Source organism: Leopardus geoffroyi, chromosome C3, assembly GCF_018350155.1.
Source record: "Leopardus geoffroyi isolate Oge1 chromosome C3, O.geoffroyi_Oge1_pat1.0, whole genome shotgun sequence".
Classification (NCBI taxonomy): Eukaryota; Metazoa; Chordata; class Mammalia; order Carnivora; family Felidae; genus Leopardus; species Leopardus geoffroyi.
In genome coordinates this window covers 148,480,872-148,508,093 of record NC_059338.1, presented here as the reverse complement: position 1 = coordinate 148,508,093, position 27,222 = coordinate 148,480,872, and the positions used below count along the sequence as shown (strand labels likewise).

General features: G+C 37.5%; 1 protein-coding gene across 3 annotated transcripts in view; it reads right to left on the bottom strand.

The window, feature by feature from the left end:
* The window catches only part of RB1CC1 (RB1 inducible coiled-coil 1), a 93,276-nt gene that overhangs the window by 42,776 nt on the left and 23,278 nt on the right, over positions 1-27,222 (bottom strand). For all 3 annotated transcript variants that reach the window (XM_045455331.1, XM_045455333.1, XM_045455334.1), the window contains exons 2-9: positions 25,899-26,013; positions 24,867-24,988; positions 23,450-23,576; positions 23,105-23,275; positions 16,791-16,993; positions 15,005-15,431; positions 10,030-10,200; positions 157-341 (exon numbers count right to left, since the gene is read on the bottom strand). In XM_045455331.1, the coding sequence (XP_045311287.1) occupies positions 157-341; positions 10,030-10,200; positions 15,005-15,431; positions 16,791-16,993; positions 23,105-23,275; positions 23,450-23,576; positions 24,867-24,937 (1,355 nt within the window). In that variant the 5' untranslated portion in view covers positions 24,938-24,988; positions 25,899-26,013. The remainder of the gene's footprint in view (positions 1-156; positions 342-10,029; positions 10,201-15,004; positions 15,432-16,790; positions 16,994-23,104; positions 23,276-23,449; positions 23,577-24,866; positions 24,989-25,898; positions 26,014-27,222) is intronic.

Below are 27,222 nucleotides of genomic sequence, written 5' to 3'. Positions count from 1 at the left end.
TGAGACACACAAACTCTATAAAAATGATCTAATCCCAAGTTTATCAACCAAGCAAATATTTCAGTGTAATGGTAAGAGACAATGACTCCATTACGTGGTAGAAATTTTAAAAATCAATGCTAGCCACCCTAGATTCGATGGAACAGAGTCACTTACTTCAGTCTGACATGTAGGTTATTTGCTAGCTCCTGTTTGGCAGTGGTACACTTCTGTTTAATATCCAACAGTTTTCTATGATTTTGCAACATAATCATCAACTGATTTGCGTGACTCAGGCACAAATCAGGTAATACAGATGCATCCTTCAAGTTTTCAGCTCTCATCTGATTAGCTAAAAATCCCTTTGAGAGAAAATATTGAAAAGGATATTAACTTTCTTTCATGAAAGACATCAACATTCATTTAAGAGGAAAATCTTTGTTAAACATGAACTGTTCTACTTTCAAACATGATTTTTTTTTTTAAGTTCATTTATTCTGAGGGAGGGAGAGAGACAGCGAGAGCGAGCACACACCCACATGGGAGGGGCAGAGAGCGAGCAAGGAAATCCCAAGCAGGCTCTGTGCTGACAGCATGGACTTACAAACATTGAGATCATGACCTGACCCGAAATCAAGAGTTGGAGCTCAGCCAACCCTTAAACAAGATTTTAAAAATCTACTTTACTGAATGTAGGTGTGTTCATAAAAAGAGATTTTTTTTTTTTTCAACGTTTATTTATTTTTGGGACAGAGAGAGACAGAGCATGAACGGGGGACAGGCAGAGAGAGAGGGAGACACAGAATCGGAAACAGGCTCCAGGCTCTGAGCCATCAGCCCAGACCCTGACGCGGGGCTCGAACTCACGGACCGCGAGATCGTGACCTGGCTGAAGTCGGACGCTTAACCGACTGCGCCACCCAGGCGCCCCAAAGGGATTGCTTTTAAGAACTCTCTGCTCATCTAATTCTACTCCATTTTCACGCTAGGGGGTTAAAAAAAAAAAAACAACAAAAACCCACTGGGAAGAGTGATTTGTCCAAGGACACACTTAGTCAAATTACAACTGGAACTTATGTGTCTAGACTCCTACGACATCATGGGTCAGTTAGAGCATGACATTACATAAAACATGGGCACTGATTTTAAGCCATGAAATAACTGACTTAATCTAACCTCTATGATACTCAATAGTATTTTGTACATTTCCCCAAATGAGTAACAATCAAGTGACCGCACTTCTTATTGAAAAGTCATTCCTCTCTCCAGTATTTCTGGACTATATTTTGTTCTACTATACAGATAGATATATAGATACATAGATAGGTAGATAGATGAGTGCAAATATTGTTAGAACAATAACTTAAATGTGTAATTAAACAAAATTTTTTAATGTTTATTTATTATTGATAGACAGAGAGACAGAGCCCGAGCACGGGAGGGGCAGAGAGAGAGGGAGAGACAGAATCCAGAGCAGGCTCCAGGCTCCAAGCTGTCAGCACAGAGCCCAACACGGAGCTCGAACTCACAAACCACGACATCATGACCTAAGCTGAAGTTGGACGCTTAACCAACTGAGCCACCCAGGAGTCCCTTAAGTGTGTAATTTTACAATGCGATTTATTACTTGGTAAGAAAAATAACTCTCGTACTTTTTCTTGGCTATCCTTACTCAGTTGTTTTCATAGGTATATGCATCATTTTGTTAAGTAGGGGTTGTGTTTAGGCTACAAATTAATTCAGACAGATATGCCATATTTAAAACAAGGTAGTTGTGGGGTGCCTGGGTAACTCAGTAGGTTAAGAGTCTGACTCTTGATTTCAGCTCAGGTCAGGTCATAATCTCATGGTTCGTGGGCTTGAGTGCCGAGCCTTCTTCGGATCCTCTGTCTCCCTCTCTCTATCCCTCTCACTCTCTCTCTCTCAAAAAACAACAACAAAAAAAGTTAAAAAAAAAAAAAAAAAAGGTAGTTGTGTGTACAAAACTTTAACCAAAACCTAACAGCAAACACTTAAAAAAGGTCCAAAGACATCTTGATGATGTTATTACTAAGTGTTTTTATTGTATTTGTAGGTTCTTTTTCCTTCTCTAAATAATTAAGGTGCTATACGAGTTTCGGGATTTGCACATCCATCCTACTCCCATACTTGCTGCTGTAAATAATTATCCTTCTAGGAACAATATGGCTGGCGACAGTATGTCTTCCAACTTTTGGTAGTTCTCACTCTCCTTTCTGTTTCATGTCTTTCTAAATTTCAAGAACACATTTGAATTTAAATGATGTGCATTAAAATAAAGTCAAAATGGTTTCATATCTGAAAATAAGACAATTTCAACAGTAATTGTGTATCTTACTTCCGCTGCAATATGCTATATGCTCAACTGTGACTAATTTTTCCGAATTTAAAAATAACTTACTGCGCTTTCATCAACTGTGTTAAAATCTTATTAAGTTTTCAACTACTCTTTACTGAACCCAAGTAAATTACATCATCCATCCCCCAAACTAAATTCTAGACTATCAATAAAGAACTTCCTGACAGCGGGAGCACATATATGCAAATGTTGCAAGAAAAAATGTAAATCCGTTTTCAATAAAATAAATTTGTTACACCATCCTTAGTATAATAGACTAAGTAGAAAAATCCTTACGAGGTACAAGCTTCTTAAAATAAGTCACAGGAACGAAAAGTACAGCATAGGGAAGAGAGTCAACAATACTGTCGTAATGTCATATGGTGACAGATGGTGATTACACTTAATTACGGTAAGCACTAAGTAATGTACAAAAGTGTTCAGTCACTACATTGTAGACCTAAAACTAATAGAGTATTGCATGTCAACTATGCTTAAATTAAAAAAAAGTAAATAAAAAAACCAGAATAATCTCTGATGTCACGTAGTATTAATTTTTTGTGTGTAAATAAGGATAGCTACATGACGCATATATGTTTAAAAGAAAATTACATAGGTGACTGAGCGAAGATAGAAAGCAGATCTTAAACTATATCATAATTCTAAATTTCAGTAGATTATCTAATAAGAATTAAATAACCATGACAACGTTCTAAAGAAATATAACTACTTGCTAGTTTACTACAGTATTTACGACTGCCGTCAAGATGTATTCTGTGAACTTTTCATTTAGGAAGAAGATTCCTTGTTATTTATTTATTTTTGAGAGAAAGAGAGAGAGAGAGAGAGAGAGAGAGACAGACAGACAGAGTGTGAGCAGGGAAGGGGCAGAGAGACAGGGAGACAGAGAGTCCCAAGCAGGCTCCCTGCTGTCAGCGTGTAGAGCCTGACGCAGGGCTTGAACTCACAAAATAATGAGATCATGACCTGACCGAAATCAAGAGTCAGGTGCTTAACCCACCGAGCTGCCCGGGTGCCGCCCCTGTTATTTTCTTAGTTTGCTGATAATCCTTAAGGATAAGAAGATGGCTAAAGAAATAATACATACTGAATAAATTTTCAGGGCTCCAGTGTTCACAGACCTGGTGAAGTTTCTCTGTCAGACCAGATAGAAGGGTCCATAAACATCACTGGAAGTGTTGTGGTTTTAAAAAAATTACTTGCTTAAAGCTTCCTGAACTGATCTTTATCGTATAAGATATGTAGACAAAAAATCGCCTTCTACCATTTCTTTTCCTTTCTCTTCAAGAGTGCTTAGAAGATTGAACTGCTATGTAGATAAAATGAACTACACAAAATTGTGTTTCCACAAGATTTAAAATCAATTCCTCAAATCAATTAATCTGAATTTATCTACTTCACCAACCACATTCTCAACAAAATACTGATAAGCAAAGAAAATATGTGCAATGGGAAAAAAAATATTAGCTGTAACGAAACTGACAGATGAGACATCTATAAATAAAATGTGAAAGATTCCAGACCAGATTAAAGAGAATTCTAACATTTCACAAACTTAAGACTATGCTAACCCAAATTCTGATTCTAGAAGTATAGATCGCCTACCTACTATGGGTCAGGAACAGTGACAAGGCACTGTGAACAGGGCAATGAGAAAGACAGACTACAGTCCTGCTGGCGTGGAGCTTATATTCTTCAAGAAGAAAGTGCTTTTTAAAAAACACACACCATCACTTAAATATGATTATGACATAGGCTAAGAACAACATGTGAAGAGAAAATAAATCGGATCAAGACTGCAAAATCAGAGAAAGCTTGTCTGTGGAAGTGATGTCTCAGTTAAAACCCTTGACTCTGAATCCCGTGACAGTCAAATACATAAAAATAGAGGAGTGAAAAGTTGCTCCAATGCACACATATCACCTAACCTCAACAGGTTCTCTCCCGTCTCTCATGAGTACACTGAGAATTATCTTATTAAAGTCAATTTCTCTAAGGGCTTCACTCAGGCAAGCCCAGCTGACATCCATCAATCTCAGGGACTTGATTTGCATCTATTTTACAGTTTTATTCTGAATATGTAACACACTTAATGTTAAAAAGTATGTAGGAACATCAAAAAATTTCACTGAGGAATAATTAAATGAGAATTTAATTGCCCCTCAATGTCAAAAAAGGACTATAATGTTTCAGGTATCAAAATCAAAGAAAAACGTATTTTTTTAAAGTGGAAGTATTATCGCTAGTTAGGATAAAATGTTCTAAAAGCTAAATTCTATAAGCTACTACAGCTTAAAATATTAGCAAAAGCTGCAGATACATGAGGGGCAAAGAAGTTGGTTGGACAGGGTACTTCTATCACCACAGGACATCAAAAATTAATTTTCAAATTTTCACAGGAACAGTATAGGACATGTCTACTAAATTTTATTTCAGTCTGGGTTCAAGAAAGTTTAAGGGTCAGGTCTGGAAAGCAAACAAAAAAGGATCAAAACTAAAGGAAATCCTTCTCCCATTAAAAAAAAATTGTTTTTTAATGTTTATTTTTGAGAGACAGAGGGAGACAGGGTGTGAGTGGGGGAGGGACAGAGAGAGAGGGAGACACAGAATCTGAAGCAGGCTCCAGGCTCTGAACTGGCTCGGACTCACGAGCTGCGAGGTCACGACCTACACAGAAGTCCAACAACGCCCAACCAACCGAGCCACCTAGGCTCCCCTCCTTCTTCCGTTTTTTAAAGAAAGTAAAAAAGTACCATTAGCCTTTCATCACGGCAACTACACTTCCAGAAAAATGACATATCCTTGTATGACACAAGTCCATTTGCTGAATCCAATGCAGATCTGAGAATAACATCAGCAAGATTAAAAAAAAAAAAAATACAACCATAAGTAAAACCATTCCTTGTAGCTGCCTGATTGTAGAAACAGTATTACACACACACACACACACACACACACACACCCCTACACACACCAAGAGATTTGAAGGAACCAAAGAGAGGAAATAGATAATCTAAGAAAACTGGAAGCCCTGGTTTATTCAGTTAGGGAAATAGCTATAAAGAAATGTGGAGATTCAAACTTTTTTTTTAATTTTATTTATTTTTGAGACAGGGAGACAGGGAGAAGGACAGAGGATGCAAAGTGGGCACTGTGCTGACAGAACTCATGAACTGTGAGACCATGACCTGAGCCAAAGTCAGATACTTAACCAACTGGGCCACCCAGGCACCCCCAAAGGTGGCTCATTAAAGGAATGATGAGTTCATAAAATTAAATATGAAAAATGACTAATACATCTGACCACAGCGGAATTCAAAATTTCTGTGTAACAACTTTTATAACACTATCAACAAAGAGAAAGACAGTTATCTGTATTATTTACAATAGACAAAGAATTACCCAGACTACATACATAATAAATTCTTACAGAAAAACATTAGGATAAAAAACTGGCAACCAACCAAATAGAGGAAATAGATGGGAAACACTGATATAAGGGAAACAGCTCTTCTCATTAATTACTGGGAGTGTTGATTGATTTTTCCTTTATGGAGGGTATAACATTACTAATTAATATTTAAATGCACAAACACCCTAGTCCAACAATTCCATTACTGGAGGCTGTCTCTAAAGAAATACTAGAACATGCATGTTAAGACAGAGAAGTGCTAGGATATTAAAACAGTGTGTGTAACCTGAAAAACTGGAAAGGACCTGAAGAATCATCAAGAGAAGTCTGGTTGGTTAACTAAATTGTTTGATTCATTCTATCAAGGGTTAAAGTGAAAAAGAATGACATCGGAGAAACAGCAAAATTTCAGGAATTCAGAGCTGTCTCAAGTAATGATAAATTGTAATTTAATGGTAATGCAGACCAAGCTTCCTGTGGCATTAGTTACTAGAGACCTAAGAAAGCAGTGAAGGAGAAGGGCCAGGATCTAAGGAGGAGGAGGAAACCGAGAGAGGCCGGTTAGGCAACTAAGGAATGCTTTGCCTAGAGACAAGTGTTGATTCCTGAAGAGAGTCCAAAACTAAGAATAAAAAGACAAGCAATCCTGGGGCGCCTGGGTGGCTCAGTCGGTTGAGCTTCCAACTTCGGCTCAGGTCATGAATTCGAGCCCCACATCGGGCTCTATGCTGACAGCTCAAGGCCTGGAGCCTGCTTCAGATTCTGTGTCTCCCTCTCTCTGCCCCTTCCCTGCTCGTGCTCTGTCTCTGTGTCTCAAAAATGAATGAACGTTAAAAAAATTTTTTTTTAAAGACAAGCAATCCTTCTGACATTCTCACGGAGCTATGAAATAAAAAACTGGAGATCAGTGCCAGCCAACAAAAAGGATGATGGAACACACTTTGTCCTAGTACCCCCAAAGCTATAGCCTATGGAATGCGAGTCTACAAAAGCAGACTGGCTAACACAAGGACTGGAAGAGCAACTTCTATCACCTGAATCCCTGAAACTGGATTAAGATGATCTAAGATTGTAACTGCCCTTTCAACACGCACACAAATTCTCTCTGGAAGAAGCTTCATGCTTCCTTGGCTTTTCTTATCAAAAATAATGCCTAATGGCACATGAAAAGGCAAGACCACATTAATTATAAGAAACAACAAAAACATCCACAGAAACATAGGCACAAGCATGGAGCTCAGATACAGACTTTTAAATTACTATATGATTAATTTGATCAAAGAGATGATGGATGAGACAGAATATCTTGGTAGATAATTTGAAACTATATAAACAAAAGAACCAAACTGAAATTGTAGAGCTAAAAAACAAAAACTAAAAATCAATAAATGGAGGTAATAACAGCTATTCAGTGGGAAAAAAAATTAATCCCAATTGTTAGGTCAAAAGGAAACATCCGGAATAAAGCACAGATAGATATAACAAATGGGAAATACAGGAAATAAGAATAAATGCAAAGAATGAGATGAAAGGTCTAATTCGTGTGTAACTGGAACCAATGAAGGAAAAGGGAAAGAGTGAGGCAAAGGCAAAATTTGAAGAGAAACTGATTGGGAATTTTACCAAAAGACATGTCAGTAAGCCACAGCTTCCCGTAGTACTATATGCCCAACCCAAAGCAACAGAAATACAAAGAAAACCACATCCTGTCATATTATTGTAAAACTGTTAACAACCAAACCAAAGGCAATGTGTGAAAAACAAACTGTCGACAGCCTAGACTCCGTATCAGGAGAAAACACCTTTCAGAAATAAACGTGATTTAACGAGATTTTCAAATGACAAAAACTAAATATGCTACTAAAGGATACTACAGGATATTCTAATGCATATGAAACTTACAAGGATGCATGTGTTACTTAAGAGGAAAAAAGCTAATCTGGAAGACAGAATACTAAATATTTAAAAACAAAAACTTTTAAGTGATAAAAATAATCCAAAGGGCAAAAGCACAAAGACATAATTGAAGGAAAAAAAAGAAGAAAAATTGGAAATGGTAGATTTAAAAACAAATATTCAGTAATTTCATTAAATAAATGAACTAGGAGCGCCTGGGTGGCTCAGTTAAGCGTCCAACTCTTGATTTCGGCGCAGGTCACGATCTCACAGTTCATGGGTTCAAGCCCTGCCTCGGGCTCTGCGATGACAGTGTGGAGCCTCCCTGGGGTTTTCTCTCTCCCTCCACGTGTGCCCTTCCCCTGACTGTGCTCTCTTTCTCAAAATAAACATGAAAAAAAATTTAAAAACTGTTAAAAAAAAAAAATTAAAAATAAATAAATGGACTAAATGTTCCAATTAAGAAATTTCTCAACTTATTTGGAGGCCATCAAAACCTTGATGCCCAAACTTGACAAATACATACCAAATGAAAAATACATACAGGGGAGCCTGGGTGACTCAATCAGTTAAGTGTCTGACTTGATTTTGGCTCAGGTCATGATCTCAAGGTTCCTGAGATCATGCCCCAAGTCAGCAAAGATAGCACGGAGCCTGCTTGGGATTCTCTCCCCACTCCTCTCTCTGCCCCTCCTTTGTGCACATTCTCGCTCTGTCTATAAATAAATAAAGAAACACACACACACACACACACACACACGAATATAATTCAGTTTACCAAAATGTTAAAAAAGACAACATATTATGACCATGTTGAGTTTATTCCAAGAATCCAAGGATGGTTCAAGATTAGAAGCTATTAACTTTCTTAATTTGATAAAAGGTTTCTATTAGGACAAAGAGAAAAAATAAACTACTAGAAACATTATAATTGTGAAATAACCCTTCCTGTAGATCAGAAATTAAACAAGGACACCATTATCACATTCTACTCAGCAGCGTACTAGGATTCAAAGTCAGTGTAAATGCACAACATAAAGGGATCCAGTTCACACGGTGGCTGGATACACAATCAAACAAAAAAAGGAGAGTCTGTGAATTACAGATGAATTCAATTAAGAAACTATAAAAATGCAATTAAGTATTTTAAACTTTATTTAAAAAGAATAAAGCAAGGATACACATGTTTTACCTACCTACAACATACTGCGTATAATGCCATGCAGGTGAAGCAAAACATCAGTACCCACTTAAAATGATTTGTATGTTCTAATGTAAGAACGCATTTGGAGGGAAAATATTGGCAGAGGAAAGTTAAACTAGAAAAGTGTGTGTTAGAATCAAGATTATACAAGTCAACTCTTTTGTCAGAGTACTTTCGAGGGTGGGTCACTAGAGTGGCAGGCTATGTCCAGGCTAACCACTCTTTCAATTCCATCGCTTTAACCCAACTTGACAACAGAATTCTTAGAACACTGCATTAAATTTGACCTAAAAACCTAAGTATTCGTAACCTGCAAGATTTCATATTTTCCTCCTGTACCTTTACAAATCTCATTTATTCTGGGGCATCTGGGTGGCTCGGTCAGTTAAGTGTCCAACTTCAACTCAGGTCGTGATCTCACGGCTGGTGGGTTCGAGCCCCACACAGGGCTCTGCACTGACAGCTCAGAGCCTGGAGCCTTCTTCAGATTCTGTGTCTCCCTCTCTCTGCCCCTCCCCTGCTCGCACTCTGTCTTTTGCTCTTTCTCAAAAATAAACAAACATTAAAAAAAGAAAAAAGAAAAAGGAAAGAAACCTCATTTATTCTTTTGTAGTCTTTTGAGGGCGGAGCAGGAAGTACTCAGATGTTTAGTACAAGGGCTGTTTTATCATGTTCCTTCCACATATGTTTTTTCCCCAGCCGCACACAACATTTTCACGGTTTATCTTTCAGTTACTACCTGAAGTGGTCTCGGCTTGCTTTATTTTATCAAACCTGAACATTAAGAACACGCCATCTTCCTTAACAGTGAAGGATGAGGTGAAATGATGGTGCACAGCAAACTGATTTCGCACATAAAATACTGGTAGAGATGGGGCGCCTGGGTGGCGCAGTCGGTTAAGCGTCCGACTTCAGCCAGGTCACGATCTCGCGGTCCGTGAGTTCGAGCCCCACGTCAGGCTCTGGGCTGATGGCTCAGAGCCTGGAGCCTGTTTCCGATTCTGTGTCTCCCTCTCTCTCTGACCCTCCCCTGTTCATGCTCTGTCTCTCTCTGTCCCAAAAATAAATAAACGTTGAAAAAAAAAAAAAATTAAAAAAAAAAAAAAATACTGGTAGAGAAACTACAAACAGCTTTTCCCGAGAGAAGTTTGGAATGGGCACCTGAGCGAGTTCCTTCTGTTCATTCACCAGTCGGCTGCAGCTAGCGATCATCTGGTCCAGGGCATAGAGCCGGTCTTCAAGTCCTTTAATGGCTTTCATATTCTGATTATCAAGTTTGGCAATAGTTTGACGGCATTCTGCTATAAATGGTCGAATAATCCTCGGATCAAGCTGAACAACAACAGAAGATATGAATGAGGTTTCCAGCAAATACTTTAAAATACATTTCTCACTATTCTGATACACAGCTTCAGAGGAAAAAAAAATTGAAAAATACAGAAAAATGCACGGGAATCTAAGTTATACTTTCACAAAACTGAGAGCAAGATAATTATGTTAGTAAAAAATCACTGATTATACTGGAATACACAATTAGGAATTCCAGGAAGTATACTGGAAAGAATTCCTGGAATTCTACCTTCCAATCAATGCCTCAATTTCATCAGTCCTCAGTGTCACACCGTAAATGTTATTTTCATGGTCTTATAAGATAAAGCAGGGTTAAAAACACAATTTCCCTCAAAATGTATCAACATCTTCAAACTTAATTCCCTCCTACAGATCTCTTTATTTTCAGCCTCTATCTCCTAAAGAAATCTGCTTGATCAACCCAACTTTCTTACTCTTCCACAAATTTTCTGGAATTCATGAAACCTAACAAATTTCTCTCTACACCCTTCCCCTTCCCTGGAAAGATTACACTGGCAGTGGTTTTCACATGTCGTCTCCGGAACTCCGGAAGCTTTCGGGCATCACCTCACTGGTTCTTCCACGGTTCCCTTCTCTGGCTCCTGTTTTCTCATTCCATGAACACAGATGATCCAGGACTTAGTACTTAGCCCATTTTTACTATGTCTTGTGTGATTTCAGAATGAAGCATAATTTCTATGAAGCTCCCAACGCTTTTGTAATGCCTGATCGTTCTCATACATTTTCAGCCTGTTTCTGACACCTTCCTAATAATATCTCCGTGTGAGTATCAACCACAGTATCTTCTATTTCTAATTATAGTTGTCTCCTGTTGAAATACCCAAATGGCTTCCCTCTGCCCACGATGACATCCAAAAAACATAGCACACAATGAAGGCTTCAGTGATTGGCCGGATATGAGTAAATCCTTCCAGGCCTATCCTCTTTTCAAACTGAATTGCTCATTACATCCAGACAAGCCCTGTGTTTCTCTAGCTCTGATCTCTGTTCATACTGATTATCCTGCCTAGCTGTTGAAAAGCCCATCTCTGTCCTAGTCAAATATTGCCTCCTTCATGATGCCTTCCCTAATCTCTACAATCAAAGGGACCATAAATTATTTAACGTACAGTGTTTGGTACAGAGAGGACATACAAAAGCAGTTAAAACTCAGCTATTTTATTGTTATTATCAATAATCCAGTGTAATTTACAAGAGGCTGCATTTGTAACACTACAAAAAAGTTAACAGAGGCACTACTTAAATACAGGCAGCCATCTGCCTATTAATGAAAACTTGTGCGTACATTAACATTGTCTCGCTTTTCTTAATTTCATGGTAACGGAGTCTAATCTGTATTCGTTTCTGACCCAAGATATTGTACAAACCAAAGACTAGCTATAAATCATTAAGACGATAAAAAGCTAAAGAAAGGATTAAAATAGATTCAAATTTTTAGCCTGTACAAAATTGCAACTACACAAAGACTTCAGACAGCGATGATTTAAAGAAGAAAAAACAACCCCCAAACCAGAGCTCCTAATTCTGATAGTTCTGTATTTCCCAATTCATTGAAAGTACGATGCAACTACACTGACAGTATTAATATGGAAGGGCATTTTGTGAATCACTTGAGCACAGGCTATGTAACTTGACTTCCTAAAATCTAACTCTACTTAATGGTTTATTCCATTTGACCACAAGTAATAAAAAATAAAAATTCCAAATAGAGTCTCTGGAGCAATTTTTTAAAACAGTATTTTAAACCACAGAATCCCACTAATAATTATTTAGCAAATTTTCAGCAACCGAACACAGTCTTACACTATTTGTCCCTCTTGGACTCTTCCACCGACATCTACAAAGACTAACATTATTGTTGTCTTAGAAGAGAAGAAAATAAAATTTTCTCATCCTCACCATTCTTTCCATCCCACCTCTAAATGCCTGCCCATTGCATAAACAATATTCCAATAAGATCACAAGAATCATGAATGAAATACTAAACCAAAAGTCAATAAATTACACTGGTATTATTCTGAACAGCTTAGAAATGAGCTAAATGTGCATGTTTCCAATTGTTATTCATCATCAGATATATGAACGTTTGCCTTTTGTGGTATAACCTGAACTAGAATATCCAAGATTCGTTCTAATATGAACACACTACAACCTAAGAAAATATGCGAGTACACAAAAACGCAGAAACAACTCGAAATTTTTCTTGGTACGTGAGGGGAAAAGGTAGGTTGTGAGAATCCCCCAAGTATTATAAAACAGGATTCCAATGCCATATAGATGGGCAGGGGCAATCCATAAAGGCAGTGCCAGGATTTAAACCCTTCCGATGTCCAATCTTAGGCTAGTTCCGTAACGCCTACATCTTGACTTGTTTCCTGAAAGAAGACACTTGATTTTGCCAGTTGGAAATGCATGTTACAAATGCTGCTGAAACTGGGATCGGTATGTAGAAAGGGAGGCTTCGAACAGAACTTGCTTTGAGAAGAGGAACATCAAATCTTGGCACATTTTAAAGTTCACTGGCAAAAAGTACAACTATCAGAGAATCAAACAGGTTAGTTAGCTGTTTTGGGCAACTACATAACAAATGTGAGATCAAAGGAAGGCACCCTGTGACGCGAGAGAAGTCCTACGCTCCGTTCCATGTGTCTTTAGAATCCCACTAGTAGTATTAAGAATAAATACACAAAACTACCACGAAACATATTAGCCTTATAAAAACACCATGGCAAGTGCAATTTATTATGCAGTATAGCCCAATACAATATCCCACACTGTGTAAAATACAGGCAGATATATATAAACAAATTCTTCAAAATAGGTTTTCACTGCTTTTGAAGAAATTTTTTTAGATCTAATGGGCATGCTCAACTAAAAGAGTGCTGTATTACAGGCAGTATTTTAAGCTATGTTAACTCGTTTCATAACAAGTAACTATAAACAGATAAAAATTTATATTCTGTTTTTACAATATAATGGCCATGTTAAGTACCACAAAGACTTCCGATATTGTTGGTATGTACTATGAAAGTAAACATTAATTCAGGTCAATAACGTGACACCCCAGTGATATTACTCTAGCTAACTTCTGTTTTCGGTAGCTATAAACTCTTGTGAATTTTCACTAAGCCAGGAAAGGATCGTTGTTTATTTCCCCTTGTTTCGTAACATGAGTAAAACTTACATGGCTGTGCTGGACTTCATTTAACCATGCAAACACAAAGCCAATTTCAAATCCTTTTGAATATATAGATATCTCAATCACCTAATTACAATCATGTGCTTGCCTTTCCACAATCATAGATTGGAATTTTCAGACTACTAAAATGCCAACATTTTAAACAGGAACCCTAGTTTTCACTCCTTTTAGTCAGTAATCTTTACATCATATATTATATATTCCCATGCCCTGGCAAATGTCTTAATTGAAGCTTTCTTTGTTAACAAATAATAAATGGCCAAAAATAAATGCCTCCTTTAAAAGATGTCATCAAGGAAGGAGACAGTTAAAGAATTAAGAAGAAACCTAGAATTTATTTTTTTTTTAGGTTTTCCATTTTGAAAGGAAATGTGCTATTTTCCAGGCAACCCAGACAAGGCACTGCCTTTCTCAATGTTCAAAGATCAAATCTCTTTTCCAATTGAGCTCCCTTTTAAACATGGTTAACTACTGTGCTCGTTATCTTTAGACAATAGCTGACTTCAAAATATTATTTCATTATTTCTGTATTACTGAAACACGTGCCCCATCAACTTCCTTTCTGACTTCAAAGATTTTCCATCAGCTTATGGATCACATTTTAAAAGATATTTATTCCCCATGCTGAAAAGTCTTTGTAAGTATATTTGGGGGAGGACTTAATCCAAAATACAAGCTCATTATAATTATGAAATACAACCAAGACCACAATGTCTAAATTTTGAATTTCAAAATATTTCAGGCAGATATAGTATTTAAAGTTTCTTTTAGAAGTCAGAAAGACCTCCCTCAAGGGGGGATGGTGATTGGAAAGACATACACAAGGTTTTCAGGGAGATGAAAATGTTCAGTGTCTTCTTTGGGGTGGTATTACTCTGTGGCCTAACCACTCAAGAATTTGTATATTTCACTGAATGTAAATAATTCTCCCTCCTAAAAAAAGTTTAATTATAAAAATCAAATATTGTGTCTTTCATATTTTCCAAAAAAACCTTGAAAGTTCTATAGCATTTATAAATGTGAATATCTGATCCTTTATTAAATTAAGAAATATGGTAGGCTAGAGGTGGCCAAATATTACCATTTACCTATCTACTTATATTTACAGAGAGCTCGGTACTTAAGGCATAAGAATGAAGACATTAAGACTGTTCAAGTTTTACCTAGCAGAAGTAAAAGCCTAGCTGTAGGAACAAATGAAAGAATAGGAGATATTAAAACATCTAAGTAATATTACAAGGTCAGAAAAAAAATATTGCAAACTTGTTACCACCGAAACCTTCACCATTTGAGTAGACACTTCAAGGCTCTGAACTTCAGGACAAATTTTACATCTCTGACCTCGAATAGTCATCACGAATTTACTGTACATTCATAAATAAGGTTACAAGTGAAAAGACTTGATTTATCCTTGATTTATCCAAGGGTGAATCCTTGAAGTCTCACGCCAAGGCTCATTATTTCTACTTATACCACCATTGGCCCATCATATAAAATATTTAGTATAAATAATGTAACTTCAAACAGTTGAAATGACACAAGAAATATCAAATTAACATGACTTACTCTGCTCATGGAATCAAAGCATTTCCTGACCAATGATTCCACATCATTAGGTCTATCTTGAACATTTATCCAGTCTAACAAAGAAACATTAAAAAAAGGCAGATCACCGTCTTTAGCATCTACTGAAGTTTCATCCTGCTGGACAGTACTTTGACAAGATTCCCTCATTTCTTTTCCACTTTCAGCATCTGTGGTATCTGGGGCTACGTGTTCCACTGACTTGTGAAATGAGGCTAACAGAGACTGGTTAGTTGTTCTAGGCATATCAGGAGAGAGCACCCGTTCAGTGGAGGTTTTCATTTCAGCCTTTTCTGAGCCTTCATGTTCAGGCAAAGAATCCAGTCTTCCCAAACATTCCCTGTAACTATGTCTGGTTAGGCACTCCAACAGCGGAATCTTGGCCATGACTGAAACCGCAGTTCCTAAACTTAAAATACAAAAGATCTGTCAGTAAAATAATGGGACTGCTCCAGTTAGAGACTAGCATTTTCAAAGAAACAGCATTTAATTGTTACACACATAAATATTACCATCTACTTTTTACATTATAAATACATAGTCTATGTTCTTTAAAAGAAACCTAGTTAGAGGTTAACTAACACATGAACACATTAAAATACCACTCTCGAGTAAAGGTGGCCAGCTTATACTTAACAAGTGAACAGTTGGTTTTCATCAAACCTTAAGACATAAAAATTCAAATTTACAAAAATGATTTACCACAACAGTCCCTTCAGGCAATCAAGTATTTTTTGATAAGCTGAAAGCACAGGATAAAATTAACAGTCCTAATAAAGATTAAGGTAACTCTCACGTTCATTACACCCTATAGACAGGTAGATGTATGCTGTCGAAAGCTATGGGAAAGATGAAGTGATGATGATTTGATTGTTGTAAAAACATCTGTGAAATGCTTTAAGCTCTTACATGAAACTAATGTATCTAAGAGAACTTTCCAAACAGTCGGTTGAAAAGGCTGTCATATAAACAAACTCTTAAAAACTTTCTAGTCTTAAGCAATCACTCCCTTCCTTCCCGAGATCTGTCCTATTGGCAAAGCCAAAATCTAATTCATACCTCAAAATAAAAAATCTGAATTAATAAGGTTCATTTGAATTAGAAAGATGTTACTTCTCTCCAATTCAATTCAAAGTTAACAAAAAATGTAAAAACAAATGAAAAAATGAATGTAGAAAATTGAAAGCAAACACACAAAATAGAAGCTACATTCATGCTGAATTATTGCTATGTTTTTATATTCATTATAGCCCTTTTCCAAAACAACCACTAGCTATCAGATGTGCTTATATGCAAAGAACCAGAAAACCACCTAAACGCCAGCTAGAACACAATGGCTTCTTTCCATCTCAGCAAGCCTACATCATATGGCAGTATTTAAAGAGGAAAACAAAATTTTCCTTGATTGCCAAATGTTTGCAAACTTTTCCATTAGATATGTTATGTTTATATTTTGCCTTTAGTGTAAAGTTGGTAGCAGGGCAAGAAGGAGGCAAAGATTCTTGGGTTTGTAAATGATTTCCAAAGTATCTTAAGCCCTTTACATAAAGAAAACAAAGTAAGAAGAAGAAATGTGGGAGATCCATAAAACAGGTGGTGAATAAAATTGACCATAATTTTAAAATTTCAGAATCCGTAAAAGTCATCATAAAAGTCTCAAAAAATGAACAATTATTATACAAGCAATTATTAGAAATGAAATCAGTTACTAAAACAACTGAGAAGGTACTTTAACCAAACGTTTTATCCATTTTAATGGCAAACATACTGAGTAAGTTTTAACTTGATGTCTTCTATGGATTGCAGATAATTTGAATAAATACTTTCAAACTTGAAAAGTAGCTTTTGGTAAGAATTTGAACAGTCCTCCAGATTGGCCATGATTGCAGCCCAGCCTTGGTGTTGAAGGTGTTCATCATGGACCAGACCCTCACAGAAAGAGCAAAGTTTCTTGGCAACTTCATACATTTCCTGTATCGAAAAGGAAGAAACACAGTAAAAGAAGGTAATGTTTGCATATGTGTATTTACCTGTATGCATGAATGCAGTGTAAATATATTTTAAGCAAAGCATGACAAGGCAGTGTTTTAGTTTGTCTTATTACTACGGTTTGTTGTTGCGACAGTAAGGAGGAAGAAACTCCTAATTCACCGCCGCTGGGACTATATGTTGGTGGAGCATCTGCAGAGGACAATTCAACGATAACTATTAAAAGTAAAATGGCATCTATCGTCTGGCAGTGATTCATCTTGTAGAAACTTACCCTATAAAAGCTTAAAGAAATGAACAAAAAAACACTAAAAGGTTCTTTATTTCAACTATCAAATGAAATAAAACCCACCTTACTGTCTACCAAGAAACTATGTGCATCTATACAACGCAATCCATTTAGCATTCAATAAGATGAAGTATCTTTATATACTCATATAGGTGTGAATAGTAATATCTTTACATCTCATAAAGGTATGAGGAGGTCAATACACATTATTAAAATTTAAAAGGTACAGTGCTTGATTGATAAAGTGAATTTTCCATTTTTACTACAATATGAAAATCAATTATGGGTGACTACAGATCCAAATGTAACAGACGTTTTTCTAAAAAGGAGCGCTCGTGGAAGACAGCATAGCAGACACACACCACCACCTCTACCCTGGCTGCTGCCTTTGGATCTCTGAGATAAGCACATGTTCCTTAAGTAAGACCGCAGAGCAAAAGTCTTGATAAAGTGGACATTAAACGAAGAATTTTAATTCATCACAACACGCCATTAGTTGAATGAAAAGGCAAAAGGCAAGCAACAGAGTGGCAGAAGAGATTTTCAGCATTTAAATCCACAGCTTATATAAAGATGATATAAAGTCCACTCTAAATTAATTACATAAAAATTAGCAACCCAATAACGAATAATTAAGAAATTAGAGGGGCGCCTGGGTGGCGCAGTCGGTTAAGCGTCCGACTTCAGCCAGGTCACGATCTCGCGGTCCGTGAGTTTGAGCCCCGCATCAGGCTCTGGGCTGATGGCTCAGAGCTTGGAGCCTGTTTCCGATTCTGTGTGTCTCTCTCTCTCTGCCCCTCCCCCATTCATGCTCTGTCTCTCTCTGTCCCAAAAATAAATAAACGTTGGAAAAAAAAAAAATTAAAAAAATAAATAAATAAATAAAAAGAAATTAGAAGAATAACTTCACAAAACGGATATGAAGAGTCTCATAAACATATGGAAACTTGCTCATCCTTATTAATTATCAAACAAATACAAATTAAATTACAATGGCCTCCCACCCATCAGAATGACTAAAACTAAAAGCACCAAGAAAACCAAGTATTAGTGAGTTTGTTGAGCAAGCAGAACATTCAATGGCGGGTACAATCACTTCAAACGCTAGCAGCACATTAGCAAACAACGTGCAAAGATATTCACAGCAGCCTGAGCCCCAACAGTCTAAAACCTGAAACAATATCTATAGATAAATAAGCCGTGGCATATCTGAACAACGGAAAACTGCTCAGCAATGAATACAAACCATTAACGCATGCAATTATGTGAACGGATCTCATCAGGAACATAAGATGAATGAAGGAGGCCAGACACAATAGAAAACAAACTATAATTCCATTTATTTAAGGTTCTAAAAGAAGCAAAGCAATCTATGGTTTTAAAGTCAGGATATTGGTTGTTTTTATGGAAAAGCGATAATGACTGGGAGAAAGCATGAAGGAGGACTTCTTGGGGTGACACCATATTTTAAAATTTCACTTTGTGAAAATGTGCTAAAAATGAATGCGCGATAATTTGTACATTTTTTTTTTAATTTTTAATGTTTATTTTTGAGAGTGAGACAGAGCATGAGCGGGGGAGGGGCAGAGAGAGAGCAAGGGAGACACAGAATCGGAAGCAGGCTCCAGGCTCTGAGCTGTCAGCACAGAGCCCGACGCGGGGCTCGAACCCACAGACTGCGAGATCATGACCTGAGCTGAAGTTGGACGCTCAACCGACTGGGCCAGCCAGCCGCCCCATAATTTGTGCATTTTCTACTATGTACATAACTCAGTAAACAAAAATCTATTATTAATTTTACTAATGAAGGTATCTGAGTCCAAGGTCACACCACAATTGGGGTGACCAAATTTCAACTCTGGCAAGGTGAATCTAGAACTAGGATCACACTCCTGTCATGGTTGTAGCACCTCTACTTCCTTTTAAAATGCACGGACATATTCATGGTTTGGGTTACAGTAGCTCTGAAGTGTGTTTTAAAATCTGAGAAAGACACGTTATTTCCTCTACCTGCCATTCTTATTTCTCTTAACTTTCCTAGATATTCCTGGACACTGAACCTTCCCCATAAACTTAAAGACCACTTTATTTAAAACAAACTGAACAAAAAAACTCAAGAGCTCCTCCTCTCTCTCCAAAGCAAAAATGCTTCATCGTGGCAACTTTGAGTGCAATTCATTAAGTGCATGAATATATTAACGTTATGATTGGAAATATTAAGAACAGTATGTCTTTTCATTGATTTATAATTTATGTTCTTAAGTAGCACGTTATGTATTTTTTCTTGCTACTGAGACTGTAATGTATTTTCCATTTCTATTCCAAAGCAGGGCCCAGTACCAAGAAATGTGAATGTTTATATATTTATCACATATCCAAGCCACCTTATCAAAATTCTTGATAGAGTTTTGTTAAATCCTCTTGAACATTCCAAATATACAACCGTTATCATCAACTAAAATGGATGTTTTTCACTTTCTTCCATTAATTTTACCACTTCATTTTCATTTTCATTTTCTTATTTCAGTACATTTCTCAGTTCCAAAAGAATACTGAATAGACGGATGGCGATTTATGCAAAAATGGCTCTAATGTTTTGCTGATTTGAAAGCGGATTATTTTCTATATTTGGCCAATTCTGTATTTTATTTATTTTGTTTCCTTCTAGAGCTAGTTTACTTGTTAGGAATAGCTGCTGGGGGTGCCTGGCTGGCTCAGTCAGCAGAGCGTGTAACTTGATCTCAGGATCATAAGTTCAAGCCCTACATTGGGTGTGGAGCCTACTTAATTAAAAAAAAAAAGGAATAGCTGCTGAATTTTAACATGTCTCATCTGGACAATTTAACACGACTCTCTGCTTTCTCCTGTATTATGACTGAGGCAATTAATCATATTAATAAATTTCCAAATACTGAACCACCCGTGCATTGCAATAATATATCCTCTTTGCTACTAAAATGTATTATTCTTTTGATACTCTTCTGGTTTTATCTGTAAGAAAAAATAAATACATTCCGGATTTTTGAGATACAAAAAACTAAATGTAGCCCATAAGAGCTTTCTGATTTTGAGAGCGACATTAAAATATTTAATTTACTGTTTAATTATTACAAACACACATGAAGCTTACTGTTTTAACACATTTTTAAGTGAATGATTCAGTAGCATTAAGTCATTCACACTGCCACGCAACCATGACCACTATCCATCTCCAGAAGTTTTTCATCATCCCAGAATGAAACTGCAGCCCATGAACAATTAACTCAACCCTCCCTCACCCCCCAGCCTTGGGTAACTATTCTATTTTCTGTCTCTATGAATCTGACGCTTCTAGGTACCTTGTGTAATTGGGATGGTATAAATATCTGTCCTTTGTGTTTGGCTTATTTCACTTAGCATATCTATCCCTCGAGGTTCCTCCGTATTATGGTTAATATCAGAATTTCCTTCCAGACAAAGCTAAATAATATCCCATTGTATGGATATACCACATTCTGTTTCTTCATCCACTGGTGGACAGTTGGGTTGTTTCTACCATTTGGCTATAGGAAATAATTCTAGTATGAACATGTCATTACATTTTATACATCATTATATTTTATTAAGTTTTCCTGAAATTATTAGCATTTAGCCGTGTTGACAGGCCAAGACAGATCTGACTTATCGGTCTCATAAATTAAAAAAAAATTTTTTTTAATGTTGCTTTATTTTTGAGAGAGAGAGAGAGAGCGCGCGCGCGCACGCGAGCATGAGCAGGGGTGGGGCAGACAGAGAGAAGGAGACAGAGAATCAGAAGCAGGCTCCAGGCTCCGAGCTGTCAGCACAGAGCCCAACAAGGGGCTCAAACTCACAAACCACGAGATCATGACCTGAGCGAAGTCAGAGGTTTAGCTGACTGAGCCACCCAGGCGCCCCTCTCATAATTTATTATAAATTTCACTTTTTTCTGTTTAATGTTTTGATATCCACTTTGTCATATATAAATACTGCCATTAAAATTTTCTTGTACACTTATCTTTCTATAAAAAGAAAGTTGGCTAAATTAATTAACAAGCGGTATACTGGATTGTATTACTCTCATTACTTTATGTTTAGTATTGCTTGTATTATATCGTTTCTAGATTTTTGCTAGATTAATGAAGCTATTATTCAATCACTGCTACTCTTTATGCTCCCCCCCCCTTCCTATTTCTGTGTTGATCCTCGCCTGGAAGAACCTTCAGTAGTTTTTAACATGTCAACTTGCATCACTAGATACTGCTAGGACTGTTTATTTCTAGATTAATCCTCACTTCATCTTCTATTTAAATTGTTTTAATATAATGCATTTTAATATCATGCCTTCGTTCAATCTAGTTTTACTTATTCTTTTTGACTTGTCTCTCACTTAAAAGTTACATGTCCTATTTGTGATCCTTTGATTTTTGTACATTTTTCTTAGTATTATATTTTTCATCCAAATCAAAAAATATTACTTTTTAAATATGTAGGCTAAAGTTTTATTAGTTTATTTGTATACCAATAGTCTTGCTCTTTTGAGTTAATCATAAAACAAGTCTAAAGGACTCATAGAAATTCAGTTTACACAATTTGTTTTTTTAAAACAACTTTGCCTTCTCAAAAACATTTCTAGACTGATGCTTATCAAGTATGTCCCAGAAATCGGAAGTTATTCTCTTTTTATGTTGTATCCTATGTGAAAAATGGGGTAGTTTTTCACAAATGTATATGCTACACTAAAACAAACGGCTGAGATTTACTTACAAAAGCAAACGTTAACACTAAAGACTTGATATTTTGTTAATCTGTTTATTTTTATAAATGATAAATCCTCTTGTGTGGTTCTAAAGATAACATTTTTCCGTGTCGGAAAGTAAAGTAAACGTGTCTTGCTGATGACAGTTTAGGGCCAGGATCACAGTGAAGTACTGGCAATTCAAAAAGGAAAACGAAAGAGGCCTGTGCAACGACCCACGGAAATTACAGAAGCAACGTAAGAGGCATGTATTGTAAAGAGACCTTGTTCTCCTCCAGGACCTAAATGCGGATATGGAAGAAAGAATCACATTTTTAAGAATTGTGTAAGCTCTCCCTTTGCTTCTGTCTACTCTAACACAGGTAACTTTACTCATCACAGCGGTGTTCAGAAACCATCACCTGCATACCATCATTTAGGAAAGAAGTGAAGAAATCACGGTTAAGACAGCTCTTCCACTCTAAAATCTTGTAACTGTTTGCAAATGTCGAATGACTAACAACGTAGGAATCTGAAAACCAGACATAGCGACCAGCAAAACATCTCCTCACGTTGTTATTTTTGTGTTTTGCCTAACAAAGTGTTTTTGCTAGCTATGTGAGGATAGCTGACACACGAGGTTCCATTCGTTTCAGGTGTACAACTCTCTGCGTTGGGCTGTGCTCCCCGCAAGCACAGCCACCATCTGTCACCATCCACTTCTACTGTAATATCACCATGTTCCTTATGCTGTACCTTATATTCCCACTAATTCATTCCATAACTGGAAGCTGCATCTCCCGGGCTTCCTCACCCATCCCCCAACACCCGTCCCCTCTGGCAACCACCCATTTGTTCTCTGTGTTGTTTAGACTGGAATGCTTTTAGGAACTATCCATTTGTTAGAACATTCATCGATGCCTAAAATAAGCCGAAACCTCGTGAAAATATTACCAAGTATTCGAATAAGACATCGTTTTGTTAAGTAACCCACTTTTAATTTTAAACCACACCAGATGTAAAGAAGGACAATAATCACAAAAAATAACAAGGATGATTTTTATCTTACCACTGCAAGTTGGGTCCTTGACGCAACGGTGTGAAAGACTGCAGGCATCATAAGAGACTCTTCAACTTTTATTTCCATGTCATTTTCTGTCGAAAAGGTCGTTTTCGGAATAGCGGGTGGACGATCACATAAGATCATCTCTTTGTTAAAAAGAAAAATCGGATTTGTGTCCTGTGGCAATAAGACAGCCAAAGAAACTCCGGTGAAATGCTGTGAAATACCGACCGCGCGCACTGCCCTCAACATAGGAGGCAGACACCCCTTACTCCCGGACGCCGAGTTCCCAGCTCCCCGGGCGGGGAGCCGGAGCGCGTGCGTCTGTGTGCAAGGGCTCGCGACACGTACCGTCCCAGCACTGTAGGTGCACACTCTTCGGTCCGCAGCCATGCATTCTCCTCCGTTGACCACCAGCACCTGATGCTGAATAGCAATCTTGTATTTGCTGTGAATGGCATGCTTGAGGTCTGCCACACTTTCGGGGGGAGGCACAAAAAATACTAGTTATTTACATTTCCCAGGGACAAAGTCCTCACTATCGAAGTGGCACTGTGTGAAAATACCTGATAGATACTAATTAATTTCACTCTCAAAACTTTCCCCAAAACAGTAGTAGAAAATATAACCTTCTTGTTTCTGGAATTCGACTCCATAAGCTGGCTGATCTCTTAGGTGAATAAATCAACCATGTGGTACATCTAAAAGTAAGTCTATAAAATACAGGCAGTAGACATATTTATTTCTGTGCTCTTTATATAACATAGCAAAGGAATATGCTCAAATTAGCATCAGGTCTGTTAAAATTCTCAGAACACAGATGTCTGTTAAAATCCCCACATCACATTACACAAACTACATGAAGTATAAATCAAGAAACTGCTTCCTTTCCCTATCTTTCAGAAAATCATTGCTTTACAGGTAAAATTGTATTTTATAAAAACTAGAACTTTAAGAAAGAAAATAAATTCAAATTCCACTTTTAAAACTAAGAATATTAATTCCACAAATTATTCATAATATCTTCCATGTCAGAGTTATTTATTCTGTACTGCTATCCAGTCTTTGCTGTTAGGGCCAAAATATAAGCAGGAATAGTTGTTACTATTTCCTCTCTTGCTGTTTGGCCCCAAAACAGAGTTGGGGCCAAATATAAGCAGGAATAGTTGTTACTATTTCCTCTCTTGCTGTTTGGCTGCCCCTGACACCTCTCCCCACCTTTCACAAATATAGGAGGGCATTCATTAGTCAAATATTTGAATTTGCCGTAAAGTTGGGAGAGTTATTAAGATGTATGAGTCTTCCTAAATTGGTTAAAAATATTAAACTGATTTTATTCTCGCAACAACAAACAAAACAAATACCACTGACTTTACTCATACGAAGGAATAAAAATCAACCACCAAAATACATGGGACCGACAATATTGCTTTATGTAGCTAGCAGTGATTTCCTTAGTGGTGTCCTGGGAAACTTAAGACAAGCAATCAACTATGAAAACTTCTTCTATTCGATAGAAATCGGTTCATTTGTGGGTAAGTCTGTTCATCATGAATAATATATTCACACAAATGGAACAAAGCATAATTTTATGAATTTAACTTCAGCATTTTAGGAAGGATGGCAATTATACACGTACTATGCGGAGACCGAAGGTTTCAGATATCGCTACCCTTATTTAACAAAAAAAGTTTTCTCCAGATCAATACTTTAACTTTTTGCATATACAAAATGCGAAACTGATGAGATTGAATGAAATACAGCTTACGTTTGCACTGTAAGTTCAGTGTCAAATGTCAGGGTAGTTCCAGTGTTAACCAGAAATACATATAACTTCATGATGATTTCTCTGGATTCTGTGAGCTTATACCTCACACTCTGATCTGGTTACTAACAGAAACAGATAAGAAGAACGGTCAGTTTTACAAACACAACAACAAATACAAATATCCTCCCATAAGACATGGTATAGTTGTACCACACAACAACGACGACGACGACGACAAAGTTTTTGAGGTCTAAGATGGTTAACCAGACAATTCGGCAAACCCATTGCTTAAAAAAATCAACAGTAGTGAGACTAATAAAATGCATAATTGTTCAACATTTTAAAAATTCGCTTTAAGGAAGAGGTCAGCAATTAGAACAAAAATTATGTGTACATTTCACACTGTTCTCATGTACCTTTCTATATTAAGAATTAAAATTAAACATTTGATCAAAGATCTTCCTAACTCAAGAAGTTCCTCCCCAGCTGGTTCCTTATAACAATAAAAAAACTGTCTTAAGGTTAAACTTACTAAGAGCAAATAAGAGTAGCCACTACTTGCAAGTTAGGGGAAATGAGTTAGTTCCAACTCCTTCCACCAGCTGTCTCTTAATCTAAATTCCACCTCCACACTGAGTTAGGAACTGTGACCCTAACAGTTATATCATCTCCTTGAACAGTGGAAAGTGCACAGGTCTGGAGAAGAGAATATTCAAAACAACTCTGCCATTAACTAGTTGTCCAAGTCAAAACCTCACATAAAAAATAAACTTCCTCATTTATAAGAAGGGACAGATTTCAAGATCTAGCATTTGATTTTAACAATTAGAGTAAAATTCCACCTGATTAATGAAAGTGATGAAAGGTAATCAAGTCCTAGATGCTAGAATATATCTTTCTTTATGCTCTTTTGGAGGAAAATCATCAGGGAAGAAGGAAAAAACGAAGACAGCCTTAGAATAATGTTTGTAAAATCATTATTTTACATGCGCTAGATAAAAAAAAGTTATGAATTTAGGAACGGTGACTTACCGTCAGGCACTATGAAAAGGACTACCACTTTTCTTAAAAAGCAGATTAAAACTGGCTTATGTTTGCTTTGCTTGATATTGGCAACTGAATGGCATTACTGGTTAAACTCAGTGAACTGGAAAAGAAGAATTTCTGGATTATCACAGAGAGAAAAAATTCGGTATATGACAACATATGGTTATTGTTCTCTTCCTTTAAAAATTCCCTCCTGAAACTCAGTCTGTCTGTCTTCCTACCTGCACATTCACTGAAACCACAAGAGTGTAACTTTGACCCATAGCCCTCCATTAAAAGACCTAAAACACAAGTCTGTAAAGAACTCTCCCAAACTGTCAAATTCTACAGCCATTTCTTAGTTCTTAAAATATAATGGCAAAAAAGAGCCCAGCTGTGGAGTCTGACCGCCTCGGGGTGTGATTTTGGCCCCGTTACTCGTGTAGGATCTTGCGCAACTTTCTTAGCGGTCTGCATTTACTGTTTTATAAAATGAATAAAAGTGGGACCTGTGGCAGGCAGCCTCTAAAATCGCCCCTCCGCCCCCGGGAATCCACACCCCGGTGACACCCCACTTCTACGAGGCGTGGGCAGGGCCCATGGTCTGTGTCCAGCCGATGAAATACGGCAAGGTTAACGAGATGTCACACGACTGCTGTTCGAGACTGTAACTTGCCCGGTGCCAGCTGACACCCTCCCTTGCCAGCTCCGATAAGCGATGAGCTGCCCCGGAGGGGCCCGTGTGGCAAGAAACTGAAGTCAGCCTCGGGAAGAGGCCGAGGCTCTGGGTCTGACGGGCTGTGAGGAGCTGACCCTGACAACCACCACTGAGCCTGGAGGCGGGATCCCTCGCTGGCTGAGCCTCAGACGAGACCCCGGCCCCGGCAGATGCGTTCACTGCGATCTTCTGACAGACCTCCACACACAGGACCCAGCTGACTTATGCCCGGAAAGCGTGGACTGAAACGTTTCTTATACTCAGCAAAAGATAATAAACACAGCACCCCACATCACAGGGATATTATGAGAATTAAGGGAGAAAAAGTACATATTAGCACAGCACTCGGCAGGGAGTAAGAATTCAATAAACAACCCTAGTACCCCTGCTTGGGCTCCTTCTCCTCTGCCAACTCTCCAGGGTTTGGGTGGGATCTCACCCCCCCACCACCACCCCCCCCCCCCGCCCAAATCCAAGAGTACACTTTATCTTACAGGTTAAACGAAGTTCTCTTGTTTTCTGAAGGATTCGGTGGCTAAAAGTACGGTGACTAAAATGGAAGGAATATCGGTACCAGAGATGATTCATTAATTCATTAATTCATCTACACAG